A 15,253-nucleotide genomic window follows, 5' to 3' on the forward strand; every position below is an offset into this window, starting at 1 on the left:
AGACAGTATTTTTGAATTTTGTATTTTTAAGAGTTCGGATTGATTTTTGTAGATAAAATAGATAATTTTCTGTGAGGTTTATAATTAGATTTTTTTAAAGATTTTCTAATAAGATTTTGAGATTCCCATATTAGGTTGTTATAAATCAAAGTCTTAATTAATATACGCACACTGATTAATTTTGCCTAAAGGAGCCATCGTCTCACAAACTAAACACATTTACATATATCTATCTATTTGTGATTATGATATCCAAGAAAAATTTTTAACAACTACCAAATTGCAATACGGCAAACACGAACCTGTGCAAAAACTCTCCCACACGACTCGGATGATCGGCCGATTACTAATGAGAAGTGACGGACGAAATTATTTTCGCGCATACTGGAGAGAATCGCCATCTATTTTTCACGCATATTTGCGGTCACGCTTTAGCCCATAAGGTTGCGTATCTTCCCAAATATTCAATCAACGCTAATATACTGTTTCGTCCAGACACTTTAGCTATTCGATTCCTCAATAGGAATCCCTTTCTAATTTACTTTGTTTTAATAATTTTTAGACAAATTTTAATAATAGTAACATCGTTTTTTCCAAGGCTTAGATTGTTTCATTTTATTAGGTTGATCACGTTGTATATACTGGAGAGGATCTTAATGTCTAATTATATCTTCTTTCTTCAAATTGACTAATAATGGACCCTGAAAACTGAAAAGTTGAATTCTTGAGGGGCCTTGTTAAATCTTACTGTCTATAGTCTTTATCGCATATAACTAATAAAGGATCGCAATATTATTCTTTAGGTCCTACGAGAATTGTCAAAATCCAAACTGCCAATACGCCACCTGTTGTGCGAATGCGATGCAGGACCACAACTCGAAGTGCAATAAAATCAACAACGGCGACGCCCCCTGCGAAAAGTTGCCGTATAAAATGTTTTGCATTTGCGGATTCAGCAGCGAAGACGGTAACAGTGTATTTGCTTATTTACAAATTGTGTTTATTAACCGAATATTCTATAGGTAATCAAATCGCTAAACATTTGGCCATATGCGAGAAGAAATCCGCTTATCCGTCACTTTCTGACGCTAAAAGTGCTTCTGTCACACACAGTATGCTGGACGTTCTCGGTTTGGTGAGGAAACCGGACGAAACTGAGCGGAAACCATCAAAAACCACTAAGAAAGTTATTAAGAAAGTTGATACCGACGAGGCTGATAGCACTTCAGATACTGAAGTCAGAAAGAGGAGAAAGCTCAATAAGGAAGATGCAGCAAAAACTGAAAATAAAGTGCCGGAAAAGGGAGATAAAACGGCTCAAGATGATCCCAAATGTGAAGTTGATCAAACCCTAACAGTGAACGAAAACAAAGAAAAACCAGATATGAAAACTTCTGAAGATGAATCCATGCCAGACCCTAACCAACAAGACACAGAAGTTACTTCTAAGGAAAATCCTAAATCAGAAGAGTGCCAAGCGATTGAAATTGCTGGAGATGGGCCGACAAACGAAAAAGAGGCAACTAAAGAATGTGACGACAGAATTACTCCTGAAGAAACTCCCGGTGAAGTTGAAGCCGCTAGTGATAAGGATCCCGCTGATGATGAAGATGTTGAATTTAAAGAAACGCCCGCGGAAAAAAGTGAAGAACCTAGAAAAGAAAACGACAATATTCTTGTGACAGCAGAAGATAAAGTTGCCAATCAAACAGAAACCACAAAAGGACCAGAAGAAAAGTGTGAAGAGGAAGCAACTGAGGATGTTTTAACAAGAGAAGGTTCAGAAGATGAGACCTCGGTTGACAAATCTCCAGTTGTAAATCCTGAATCAGAAAACATGGATTCACTTAACGCTAAGGAAAATGATGATATACCCCCCATAGAAAACTTGGACATGCCAGAAGAGCGGCCAAATGAAGAAGAATCTGGCGATACTCACCCAGAGAGCCCTGGTTCGAGTGTAGAACATGAACCTACTGATGCAGACCCCATTAAACTTACTGTAGAGCCAGAAGAAGTGAATCAAACAGAAGAGGCGCATGAGGACGATAAAGTAATAGAAAAAGTAGATCAGGAAGAAGCCGAGTCGGTTAGTCAGGAACCTGAACCGAATCCAGAAAATAAAAGTAATCCCTGTTCTCCAGAACCTGATAATGTTCAAGATCCCGAAGACCTAGATAAAGATGATCCTGTTACTGAAGATCATGACAAAATTGCAGATAATAACAGGCCCCATTCTCCAGAAACAACTTCTTTGGTGTCCGAAGATGTTAAAATTGACCCACAAGAAGACGAAGAGAAGAGGCCCCATTCTTCAGAACAAATCATTTTTCAAGATGAAGATCCTCAAGAAGATACAGCGGAAACGGAACCCACTATTAAAGAAGAAATATCACAGTCTCCTTCTGAAGAAAACCCTTTACAAGATGACGGGGTTGCTAAAGAAAATGTAGCAATAGAGGCGTCGGAAGATTCCAGGGCACATTCTCCAGAACCAGCTTCAGCCGCAGATAACACGTTTGAAGATGATACAGTAGCAGAAGATGAGAAGCCACATGCCGATGAAAACTCTCTTCAAGGCGCTGATGTGCTGAAAAGTGATACGGCAATAGAGCCAGTGGCAACTATGGAAGAAGATAGATCACCATCTCCAGAAGAAAATCCTTTTCAAGACTCTGAAGTTCCTAAAGAAGATGCTGCAATAGAACCAGAAGCCACAAAAGATGCTCTACATTCTTCAGAAGCGACGGACTTGTGTCAATCAGATGTTGCGATTGATCCCCAAGGGACCGTTGAAGCAAACATGGAAAAAATGTTTGAAAATGAAGATGCTTTAGGGGCACGCATGGACTTTGAAAATATCTCAAGTAGTGGGTTGGAGGCAATGGAAACGGACTAAGTTGTGATGAATCGGGAACGTATAATTTTCTTTTCTTTATAATGTACAGTCAGAAAATGCTTTTTTTTTGTTACTCTTTATTAAAGTGGTCTTACTTTATTATGATCATATTTTTATTTTATTAGAATGTCATAGTAATAATGTGTACTGGCATATTAAATATGTTCTAAGCCTACAAAAAATTGTTTCATTTACGATTCATCGAAAACTACTTCCAGTAATACATTAATGTAGTACTGGAACTAGTGGTGGAAAATGGAAAGAACAATTGTGCCACACATCTTCCCATATTAGATTCTATTTATCTTAAGCCGATAACGATAATATAAAGGCCGATGTTTTAAAAAGGATTCATTTACTCCACTTTTACATGTTGTAAATTTAACAATAGCAGCTGGTGTAATCCCGACCTCCATAAATAATTATCTACCTGTCAGTCTAATAAGTAATTTTGCAAAGCTTTGTGAAAAATATTTAAAACACAGGCTAATAAAAGGACTTTTATCCAGAAATCAATTTGAATTCTTCATGCATGAGTTTGTTAATAGAACTAAACATTGTTAGACCTTGCCAAGGCATTTGATACTGTACCTCAGTGTTACTCAAACTTTTTTCGTGACGGAAGCCTTTTAAAAAACTTAATTTTTAACGGAACTCTAAAATAAAAGCAAAAGCAGTTATATGTGAATTCAGTCTATTGCGGTATTTTGTTTTTGTAGCTGTATATGCTGAAAATCCCGTTTCTCACAAATACGTTGTTGGAAACGGCAGAAGAACATTCAAAGCTTCTGTGGCAAGTTGTGGATATTCATCACGAACCCTGCATCAAAAATCATTTAGTGAAATTGTTTTGAACAATGATTCCATGCTTGTATCCGATGTCATTTCTAGAAATGATTCATAGATCTGATTTGACATATTTTCAGAGACTTCTGCAATTTAGATGAAAAAGGGTTTTGAATCCATGAGTTTATTTTCAGTTTTGTATTCTGTTCTTCAGGAAATAAGATTCAAAAGTCCCTTGCAGATCATTGAGATATTGCACCAATTCAACAAATATTTCATTTTGAAATATTTATGTATCACTAAGACTATGGTGACTAAGGAACTCACTTAGCAATGAAAAGCTTTCGATTTCTCTCTTACCAAAACAAGTAATCCAAAAATCTAATTTTCTTTCAAAGGCAGTTATTTTGTTGTTAGCATTGAAAACTATTGTCTGTTTTCCTTGTAGTGACAGGTTTAATTCGTTAAGTTTTCCAAACATGTCTGCTAAAAATGCTAGTCTAAATAACCAGCTTTTATCGGAAAAATGGTCTTTTAAATTAAAAGGAACATCTGTCAGAAAAGCTTCTAATTCTGTTCTTAGTTCAAAAAGCCTTGCCAAAGTTTTACCCCGAGGCAACCATCTCACTTCAGTATGGAGCAATAGTGTTTTATGATCGCTACCATAATCTTCACATAATATTGAGAACAATCGAGATTGTAGTAGACGTTACTTGACAAAATTAATTATTTTTAATGAGTGCATTAAGAACCAATTTTAGATTTGGTGGCATTTTCTTAACTGCGAGTGATTGTCTATGCAGGATGCAGTGGCTGGAACTACAATTTGGCGCTTTCATTTTTATTCGTGATATTGCTCCTGCTATTCTACTTGTCATTGCCTTGGCTCCATCGGTACAAATATCAATGCAATAATTCCAATCGAGTTAGTTTTTTAAAAAAAATATGTTAATCGTGTTAAAAATTTCTTCTCCGGTTGTGTTAGTAGGCGGCGATGAGCACATAAGCAAGTCTTCATCGAGTGAATGTTATATGGATATCGCACAATTACTAGCAAGATGGCCAGTCCAGCAACATCAGTCGACTCATCCATTTGCGAGACGAATTTGTTATTTTGAAGCCGTGAAACTAGTTCTTGTTTTATGTTTGCTGCGATATCTCCAATTCAGCGCGGCACTGTAGAAAGATGCTTTACAGATTTTTCGTCAAGCATACATTTTATTATGTCTACCACACATGGTTTTATTAGCTTTTCAGCGATAGTGTGCGCTTCTCCTGCTTGGGCAATGCGGTAACTAACCAAATACGATGCCTCCGTGGCCTTTTCATTCACAGTCTGAATCGCATATATCATAGTTTTTTGGCTTCTTAATAATTGTTACTTTTGTTTCTGAAGTCGGGATCTACAGTTTCTAAGTGTCGGCGCCATCTTGGCAGGTACCATCGAACTATTAGGAAGGAGTTTGCTGCACAACATACAAAGAGGTGAGCCGTTGGAATCAACAAAACCGAGATTATTGTATGATTCGTCATACTTTCGTTTTTTCACCTTCACTGTGTCATTAGATGTTTTACTACTTGAACTTGAAACCATAAAACTAGAACTTTTAGCCATCATATCACTTTGATTTGAATTTGACGCATCATCCAAGCGAACCACATTTTTTGCAAGACCTTTAAGCCAGCGCTCCACTCTTCTTTAACACTAATTTGATTTGATCAATTTTATGACAAATAGTATCTCTTGACGCACGAAATACAAGATTTTACAACCACTACGAACAACAACAAGACAAGCGAACATAAAATACTAAGCGCGCTGTAAGTAAATTTTGCTTGATTAATAAATTCTCCGCGCCAAACAATCCTCCTTTATATATTATACCAGCAAATTCCGAAATCGAATCATCTCAAATTCCTCAGAAACTTCGGAGAGCCAGACGATTTTCTCCGAAGTATGCGTCGACGCACGAGCACGAAAAACCGCGCAACAAACCGAGATCATTCGATTGCTTATAGTCCGGGGGCGAATGGTGGCGTACGAGTAACGCTGTAACATTTCGATGTAATAGGTCGGGCATTTACTTAATAATACATATTGTTAGAAACAGTCCAATTTAATTTTTTTTTTAAATAATAAGAATTATGCCACTGGTTTTATAAATGTTCGTCAGAGTCAATAAATCAAACACCGGACTCTTACATCAACACGTATAATGCTTAAAATGTTACAAAAGATACCGGATTATAATAAGTTGCAAACCATACTTATTTTAATTTAATTTTAATTAATTAATACTACGTCTAAAGTCTTTCCGATTCCAAAAATGCCGATGGGGTACTTTTGAGAAAACCCAGCGGCGCCGATTGATTTTGTGTGTGTTTTTTTTTTTTGATGTACTCTAACAATATATTAAATTTTCTGTATGTACCAGTAACACCTATAACACTTGTCCACTTTAATACATGCATTCATTTATTATGACTGCTGGCGGAGCCCTACCGGAGGTTTCGCGGAGCACACTTTGAGTAACGCTGCTGTACCTCATAGTAATCTTCTTAATGTACTGGAAAGATATGGAATAAGGGGAAGAGCTTTTCAGCTTTTTTCTATTTATCTATCAAATAGTAAAGCTAAACAATGTATTAAGTGACAAACAGATAATAAAACACTGTTTTCTACAGGGAACGGTCTTAGGACCGATTCTATTTATAACATATTATATAAGTTCACTTTTAAAATTACATGGTGATGGTTTAACAGTTTCTTATGCTGATGATATAGCCATTTTTATTACAGAAGAATCTTAGGAAAATGTAAAAAGTCCAAAAATAATTTAGTGAAGGAATAGTTCATACTTGCAGTGAAGTCGTAGGTTAAGGTAAAATGAAAATCCTACAGCCTCCCTCCACTTATTTAGTAAGATTTTCATTTCACTATAAATAATTTAGTTAAATTAATTGGCTCGAAAGTTATAAACTAAATTTAACAAGAATTAATTACATAGATTTTTCACTTACCAGTGCAAACAGGCCTCGTTATTTATATATAATTTTATTTGAGGTGATAATAATTGTAGTTATGAGACTTGATCTACAATATACCTTGGGGTTATAATAGATCAATTTGCAAAGTGGCAAACACATATGAACTATGTCTCCAACAAAATTCGCAAACTAATTCATAAATTTTACTTGCTAAAAGAATTTCTAAATGAGAAGACACTATAATCTATAAAGCATGTGTAAAGGCAATCATGAAATATGGTATTGGTATGGGCAGAACTTTATAATAATAGCCTGACAAATTATATTAAATTAAATATAATACAGAAGTGCAGTAAAGATAATTCTCTGGAAAACAGATTAATTGCATGCGATTCCTAATTTGAACAATTCTTAGATAGGTAGAATAATATTTATATATAAGGGAAAGAATCCAAAGAAGTATAAACTACTTAATGAAGAACATCCTGAATTTATTTCCAATGCTCTGTTAAAACATAGAACATAATGGCGACCACATACACTAATTTAATTAATTTTTAAAAGAAAAAAAAAACGTTTTGCAGCAATTCAGATTTTTTTTTTAATTTGCAGTATTTACTTTAAAAAAAGAAAAACTTTATATTTTTATTAGCTCTGCGATAGCCTGTATTATATTTTAGAGCATTTCCTCGCGATTTAAGATAAACTACAACTTCCAACAACCATGTATAATAATTTTGCTAATAATAATAAATTTAATACATTTTAAAACATAAACTGCACATACACAGGCTTGACATTTAGGTGTTAGTAGAAAATCTTTTATTGGATATATCTAGTAGGTATATGATTTGTTAATACACTTGAGCAAGTTGTAGATTTATATAGTTTATTAATATTTTTTAATGTTTATTGTTATGATACTTTTCTTGAAAAGCACATTACACACACCTCTTTAAAACGGTGCTTCTTTTTTTAATTAATTTTGTTCTATGAATGAATTGAAAATCATATTTTATACCCATTCGAAGAAATTTATCGTTTTTGTCCCTATTCTTTATTGAGTGTATATTATCAAGGTGCACATAGAGACTTAAGTGAATTATGCTCCAGAATTAAGGAATAAGATATCTTCCAGGTCCTGGCGTTGAGCAGTATTTTTTTTCAGAAAATCAAATTCCTCTTATGGGTGGATTGGTTGTCAAAAACTTAAACTTGCCTATTTGGTTAAAAAACAATATAATCATCACTTGTTTATATTTAAACACCAGTCCTATATTAATATACATAAAACAAACTAGTATTAGCATTAAGCAATAAGAAAAAGTACAAATATCACAATAAAATCTATCTTTACCCTTTAACTTACTAAATCAGCAAACAGTATATACAAATAGAGGCATGTGATGTATAGAAGGCATATCCTTGTTGGCACTAATTTAAAGCTGGTAACCAACAATATTATAAACTAAAATAATGCAATTTTATAACAAAAAGCAATTACAAGCCTTACACACTATAACAACCTTAAAATTAATATGGTAACAAGTCAAGTCTCAAAGCAGAATCGTATTAGCTATTGCTAGTCGTTTTTAGATTTTTCCCTGTTGATTTTTTCCTTCTTCAGTCTCTCTTTAAGCTGCGCCTGTTTCAAGGTTGCCATCAGTTGTGTGGACTGATACAGCCAGTTGCCCTTGTAAAAAAATCACATGAACTTATTAAAATTTCCAATTATTTAACATTCTTACCACCATCAACATGCAATTAATTAAAATAGGCATAGAAAACACCACTGATATGAACAGACCATTGCTATCAAAGTATTGTTGTCTAGAAAATATGTGCCAGTTCGTTGATGCTAAGGTGTTAATGTTTTCGGAAAAGTACACTAAGAGCACTAAAAATCATTAATTTAAGGTAAACTTTGTTTGCTAGAATTTACAAGGTGATCTTACGAAGGATAAAAAACAGTACAGCCTGGAAATTTCCATAATTTCTAGTTAAAATTGCCATCATGAAGACGGAGAGATGAAATGCAAAGAGACCGATGAGCCATGGGTCCCTCCAGTCAATCTGAAATTAAACAAATTGTCTGTAACAGGTTTCTTTTATTTTATCGGTATTTTGATTAATTTTTAGTTCATTCAGTATACAGCAGAGCTAATTTACACAAATAATACTAGAATCAAAAAAAATATATCAAGATAAAATCTCAAAATAGAATAACTGAGTCCTAATGAGTGTTGGCTGACTGAAAAGGTAAACAACATATAGGGTAATTAACCGTTCTTTGTCACGGTTAACAGGCATTGTTTCCACAATAGTAGGACAATGATATAAGCCATTCAAGATCTTTTAAAATGTTAAAGCATCAGAATGATGCTGTCTGATTCCAAGTCTAGGGATATTAAACTGGATACAGTTAGCATGGAAGTAACATATAGTAAGAGAAGTTACCAAGTTCTTTTGCAGTAAAGGGAACAAGGGAATTTGGTCCCATTATTGCACGGACTAGTTATTTTGCCTTGGTGGAATCACATTTAAGATATTATATTCCGTTCTGGCGTTTCTGTACCCAATATCTTTTTCAATCCTCTTTTGTTCTACAAAAAAAAGCTGCTCGGTGTCTCCTACATCCACATACTAATTGAAAAAAAAATCCTCACCTTACAAACTCTTTTTGTTTTGGAAACAGGGTACATTGTTCACACGTTTCTAATTTCACAAATCCCAGAACTTACCAAACACATCAGGAACATGATTTCTGTTTGGCTATTCCTCACTTTAGTTACATAAAGGACTTCATTATTTATATGGGCATTAAAATGTATAACCACTTGCCATTGAGTGTTTGAAAATGTTTCAACATAAGTGCAAAAACCTTTTAATTCACCATGCATTTTATTCTGTTGATGAATATTTTTTGTTTAATCTTGAGTAGCATCTAGTCTCTCTTAGGCTTTTAAGGTTCTGTAATCTGACCAAAAATTTTATTAGTAAAATATTTCTGTCATTGTTAAATGTTGCTATCCTTGTGAGTTCTATAAAATGTTACTGTTTTATTGTATATCTTATAGAACTTAATATTGTAGGTATGTCTTTTAGGCTTTGTTAATATGAATTATATATGTTGTAGTTCTTGAACAATAAATTATCTATCTATCTATTATAGTCAATGTAATAATTGAATAAAATGAATTTTAGCTTTATAAGCAAGGAAACTTAAGAATCTTCTTTGTATAGCCAAATGGCGTCAACATCCTTCCATCGAAAATCGGAGGAACTTTTTTGCCTCCAGAAATAGCTGCAAGCGAATTATTGATGAATGCAAAGAGGATCAAAAACAAACTGCCCAAATGGAACAAGATCTTTCTGTTGATTTAATGACTTCTGAAAATTTAATAGCATAGAAGAAATTATGTTTTTCTTTTAGAAAATGGTAATTATCTTTAACTTGTTTTTTGTCATCTGAACCCGTGAATGAATTTTTTTTTAAACTCGATTCAACTGCCTGGAATAAAAAAATAATTTTTTCCAGGCAGTTGAATCCAGTTTTCTTTCTTTATTCATCCATCTTTATCTAAGTGACTCTGAATGTATGAACATTTTTGCCTAGACCTTGCTGTCTATTGTCAGGGTTGTCTTTGGAAAGAAAATTCTAGTAAGGTGATTGAAAAAAATAAAAATAATAACAAGGAAACTAAAAGAGAAAATGAAGAAGCAAGAAAATAATTAAAATTTACAATATTTGAGTAAAATGCCAATAAATCTCTGAATAAGCTTCGTAAACTTTCGCTTTTGTTCCCTTTAATCCCTGTAAGGAAATAATTTTAAAGAAATATTTATGTTCCCGTTTTTTTGCAGTTTTTACTATTGTGAGAGTCTTTCCATTTCCAATAAGATTTAACTGCCTGGAAACCTGGAAAATATCAATTTTCTTCTAGATAGTTGAGATTATTTCTTGGCTCTTATTGGTCCTATTTTAAGTTATGTTTGCAAAGTTATTTTTAAATTAATTTTTTTATTCCAAGCAATTGTTCAACCTGAATTGCAAAAAGGCAGTAAACACTAAAAACGCAGCATATCGCAAATGGCGTCAACATCCTTCCACCGAAAATCGGAGGAACTTTTTAACCTCCAGAAATAGCTGCAAGCGAATTATTGATGAATGCAAAGAGAGTCACAACAACAGGATCAAAAACAAACTGCTAAACTGCCCAAATGGAACAAGATCTTTCTGGTCGGTATCGAAAGCCGTTAGTCAAGGATTTGCTAAGTCGGCCTTGCCACCCCTAACAGCAGATGATGGTTCTATCGCGGTAACAGCAAGGGAAAAAGCCAACTTACTGGGTAAATCGCGTCCAATTCTACTCTGCACTCGCAAGGCAAAACACCGTCATATTTGCCAAGGGTGAAATTTTGTTTCCCCAACGAATTATAAATAAAATTTTTAAAAGCGTAGACACCAACAAAGCTTCTGGACCCGATGGAATTCCAGCCCTAATACTAAAACGTTGTGCAGACGAACTGACTCCTTCCTTAAGTAGACTGTTCACGGCATCGTATAAGCAGGGCCAATTTCCAACAAGCTGGAAAACTGCTCGAGTGCAAGCTGTACCCAAAAAAGGTAAGAAGACGATGCCCTCCAATTACCGCCCGATTGCACTAGTTCCAGTAATATCGAAGATTATGGAGAAAGCAGTCAACCAACAACTGTTAAGATATCTGGAAGCACGGCGAGTCCCGCTCAGTCGCTCTTGACATTTCCAAGGCATTTGACAGAGTGTGGCATGAGGGACTACTAACCAAGCTCGCCTCAATCGGCATACAAAACTCATTATTGAATTGGATCAAAAGTTTTCTTGAACAACGAACAATCCAAGTAGTCGTCGATGGATACCTCTCCGACAAATTTAACATTAACGCTGGAGTCCCTCAAGGATGCATTCTATCCCCCACCCTTTTCTTGGTATATATCAACGATTTGCTAGTAACTACTGTCAATCCAATCTACAGCTTTGCGGATTATTTCCACATTTAAGTCCGCCAAACCAACGACAGCCGCAAGTTCTCAGAATCTTAGGCAGCAACAAGTAGCTTCAACCAACAACGATATTAGAGCAATCTTGAAGTGGGGCGATAACAATTTGGTCAATTTTAACGCTAAAAAAACGCAGGCTGCAGTATTTACGATGAAGACTAACCTTGGTGGCCCGGAGCTGGTTATGGCAGGGAAAACATTGCCAATGAAATCATCTTTACATCTTCTAGGAGTCGAGGTCACCAACAGTGTGACCTGGCATGACCACGTTGCCGAGTTCGCCAGGCCGGCTTCCAAAAAACTCGGAGTACTTTTCAAAACGAAAAAACTGTATACACCAGAACATAAGGCTCAAATACGCTCTTCCCTCGAGTATTGCTCGCATGTCTGCAGCTCTGCACCCAAGCACAGTATAAACCTGCTGGATTCTATACAGAAGAAAGCTATTCGTCTTATCGACAAACCAGTCTGGAGCACAGGAGAAAGGTGGCCAATCTCTGTTTATTCTACCGTTATTATCACGGTAAGTGCTCCTCTGAGCTGGCAGGCCTGATTCCACCCAGGGCTGTTCCGGCAAGAAGGACGCGTCTAGCAGTTGCGGCTCATCAACATCCAGTCCACCTGCCTACCCCAAGGACGTCGCTGTATCGGGACTCATTTATCTGGAGAACATCTTCTTTGTGGAACAGGCTTCCACCTTATACAACCTATAGCGATTCAAGATAAATGCCCACAATTATATTCGCGCAAGCACCACTCCAAGAGTGACATAGGACTTTCCTCTTGTGCTTGTGTTTACCATTAAAAAAAAAAATGCATTAATTATGATTTAGGAATACTGTTTGACACGAAATTAAACTTTTGCAATCATATAGACCAAATAGTAGTAAAAGCTAATAGAATGTTGGGTTTTACACTTAGAAATTGTGAGGGGTTATCATTGCAAGCTGTCAAATCTGTATATGTGGGATTGGTACGATCACAGCTTGAGTATGGCTCAATTATCTGGACTCCCCAGTATAATGTCTATAAGTCATTACTGGAGAGTGTGCAAAACAAATTTTTAAGATATTATAACTACATGTTTAATTTGGATCTTATTGCTAATCATGATTATTCCCAAATATTGAATTATGTTAAAGTTTTGTCTTTGGATAAAAGAAGAACAATGTTTGACATCTGTTTTATCTATAAGTTGTTGAATGGTATTATATCCTGTCCGGATTTACTTTCCCAAGTTAAATTTTCTATTCCTCAGAGAACACTTAGACAAAATAATTTATTTCATATTGGGTTCCATAGAACCAATTATGGTAAAAACTCGTTTTTGGTGAGATCTTTAGATTTTTTGGATCGGGAGGAGAGGCTAGATGTTTTTGACAATTCATATGGGTCTTTTAAGGGTAGTTTAATGAAAAATTTTTTTTTCTTTAGTAGTTTTAGTTAGTATTGTCGAAAATTTGGTACATGTACACGAATTTTATTGACAAAGCTTCAGAAAATAAATACAATCAAATCAGATTTTACAAAACAAATATAAAAAAATTATACAACATATAAAATGCCTAAAAAAAAAAATGCAAGAGAAAAATGTTACAAACAAAATCTTTATAAAACAAAATATATGCATGTAGACAAAGGTAGCAGAGATAAAGGGACACATAAAGGTATGTTCAAAATTAAAATTAATAGATTAAAAGCTTAGCATCTACTACACAACATCCTCAGCCCTAAAAAAGTCTTCAATCGAATAAAAGGCTTTTAGAAGCAAATATGACTTCAGTTTACAACGAAACTGGCGCAAAGACTGAACACTTCTTAATTCCACACTAATGTGATTATAAATCATTAAACCGCGATATATAAATGAATCTTTGATAGATGTAAAATGAGGAATAGGAAGGAAAATATTATTAATCTGTCTGGTAGGATAACTGTGATGTCGGATTGGAAAACTGTTCTTATTTTTGAATATTAAACATGCAGTTTCCAAAATAAATAATGATGGTAGGGTCAAATTATATTTTGAATACTTAGTATTGTTCAATTAATATTTTTAATTAATATGTTGTTTAATGGGTAAAAGAAGTGAGAATTTATGTTCCTAATCTATTAGTTAATACAAAGATATTTGTTTTTTTGTTTATTTACTTTAATCTCTTTTTTTTTAGTTAAGTACTTTAACTCTTAATAGTTTAAGTAAGGATTATTAATTATTGACATAACTGTATTTTATAATTTATTTTTTTTTTGTAATGGGGGTTTCCCGTTAAATGGATAAAAAAAAAAAATTATGACAATCATAATAATTAAGGAGACCAAATTACAGTAGTATACTCAAGCAAGAAATGAGCCAAAGTGCACTAAAGCAATTTGAAACTGTAAGGTGTAAGATTTCCATTTGCACCGTTTCTAGTGATAAATCCAAGACTATGGATACTCCTGTTAATATTATCAAAATTCGACCAAGGTGCATAGCACCAAACTTTCCAAATACAATTTAAATGAAAAAAATAAAAATTTTCATAAAATTTCCTTAACTTCCAGCAGTAGTTACGGTCATTATTTCATTTTTGTATACTTCCGAAAATTAATTAAAAGTCAAAAGAAAACTTCGACAATCTGGAAAAAATAGAAGGTCATCATGACTTAAAAGTAATAGGAAATTACTGGCTAAAATGAACTCAGTTGCTTTGAACAAGGTGTTGATGTAATTTTGAACCTTACAAAAACAAGTTTTCAGGACATAAAAACAGGTTAACTGATCAAGTGCAAGATTAACAAGAACTGATGTTTGATAGTTAAATTTGATTTATTTTTCATGTTAATGAATCAATTCGTTCAGCAAAGTTATTAGACTTTTTATTGTGGAAAGTTAGAAATCAATATATATTTTAGTTAACTGAAACATAGCCTGGGAAAAGTAGGATATATAAAAAAAATCTAGCAAAACTAAAAAAAAGGAAAAATTCGCATAATAGGTAAAAGTTCAATGGATCACTCTGGTGACAATCCAAAGTGCATAAATATTTAAACATGTTTACGTTCTTAATGGATGATTTTAAGGTATTTTTAGATTTAATCTGTTTGGCTTTATATCAGGCATATGCTGTAATATTTCAGTATCTTCAGGAGCCTTTGCATATTTTTGTTAATGCCTGACTTATAAACTTGAAATTAGCTAAAAATAGACAGAAGATTTAGAACCGGTTTTCTATGATATTATTGAACAATTTTTTATAAATTTATCCTTATTTCACAATCAAATTTTCGATACTTACAGTGCCTAAAAACGATAAAAAACCTTCTAATTTGCTTATATCTATGAAGTCGGTATCGCTCATTGTAGACCGTACAATTTATATTTAAAAAATTCACTTTTTATCAGTCAAACGAAATCGAAACCAAAAGACTATTTGCAAAAAATTATATTTGTAAACTTTTCAGTTCGATTGTTTTGACGTTTCATTTGACATCTGATTGACAGTTCTAATAATTGAAAAGAGTGTGGTTCGTTATTTACCAGATCTACCAATATA

The 15,253-nt window shown here is 34.0% G+C and overlaps 2 protein-coding genes across 3 annotated transcripts in view; one reads left to right on the forward strand and one right to left on the reverse strand.

The window, feature by feature from the left end:
• The window catches only part of LOC126743575 (uncharacterized), a 46,859-nt gene extending 43,778 nt beyond the window's left edge, over positions 1-3,081 (forward strand). Inside the window, exons 17-18 of the mRNA XM_050450725.1 lie at positions 804-967; positions 1,023-3,081. Of these exons, the coding sequence (XP_050306682.1) occupies positions 804-967; positions 1,023-2,899 (2,041 nt within the window). The 3' untranslated portion in view covers positions 2,900-3,081. The remainder of the gene's footprint in view (positions 1-803; positions 968-1,022) is intronic.
• Positions 3,082-7,913: 4,832 nt separating this feature from the next.
• Positions 7,914-15,181, reverse strand: LOC126743993 (transmembrane protein 18). Of its 2 annotated transcripts, XR_007663034.1 has the most exons (5): positions 14,996-15,181; positions 8,629-8,746; positions 8,422-8,570; positions 8,200-8,366; positions 7,914-8,141 (listed from the first exon to the last, which is right to left on the reverse strand). XR_007663034.1 is itself a non-coding variant. In XM_050451296.1 (4 exons), the coding sequence occupies exons 1-4, from the start codon at positions 15,056-15,058 to the stop codon at positions 8,256-8,258; spliced, it is 441 nt and encodes a 146-aa protein (XP_050307253.1). In that variant the 5' UTR covers positions 15,059-15,181; the 3' UTR covers positions 7,914-8,255. The 2 variants fall into 2 exon arrangements, 1 of the variants encoding a protein (XP_050307253.1); XM_050451296.1 differs by having other exon boundaries at positions 7,914-8,366.
• Positions 15,182-15,253: the final 72 nt, after the last annotated feature.

The sequence above is a fragment of the Anthonomus grandis genome, chromosome 13 (assembly GCF_022605725.1).
Source record: "Anthonomus grandis grandis chromosome 13, icAntGran1.3, whole genome shotgun sequence".
Lineage (NCBI taxonomy): Eukaryota > Metazoa > Arthropoda > Insecta > Coleoptera > Curculionidae > Anthonomus > Anthonomus grandis.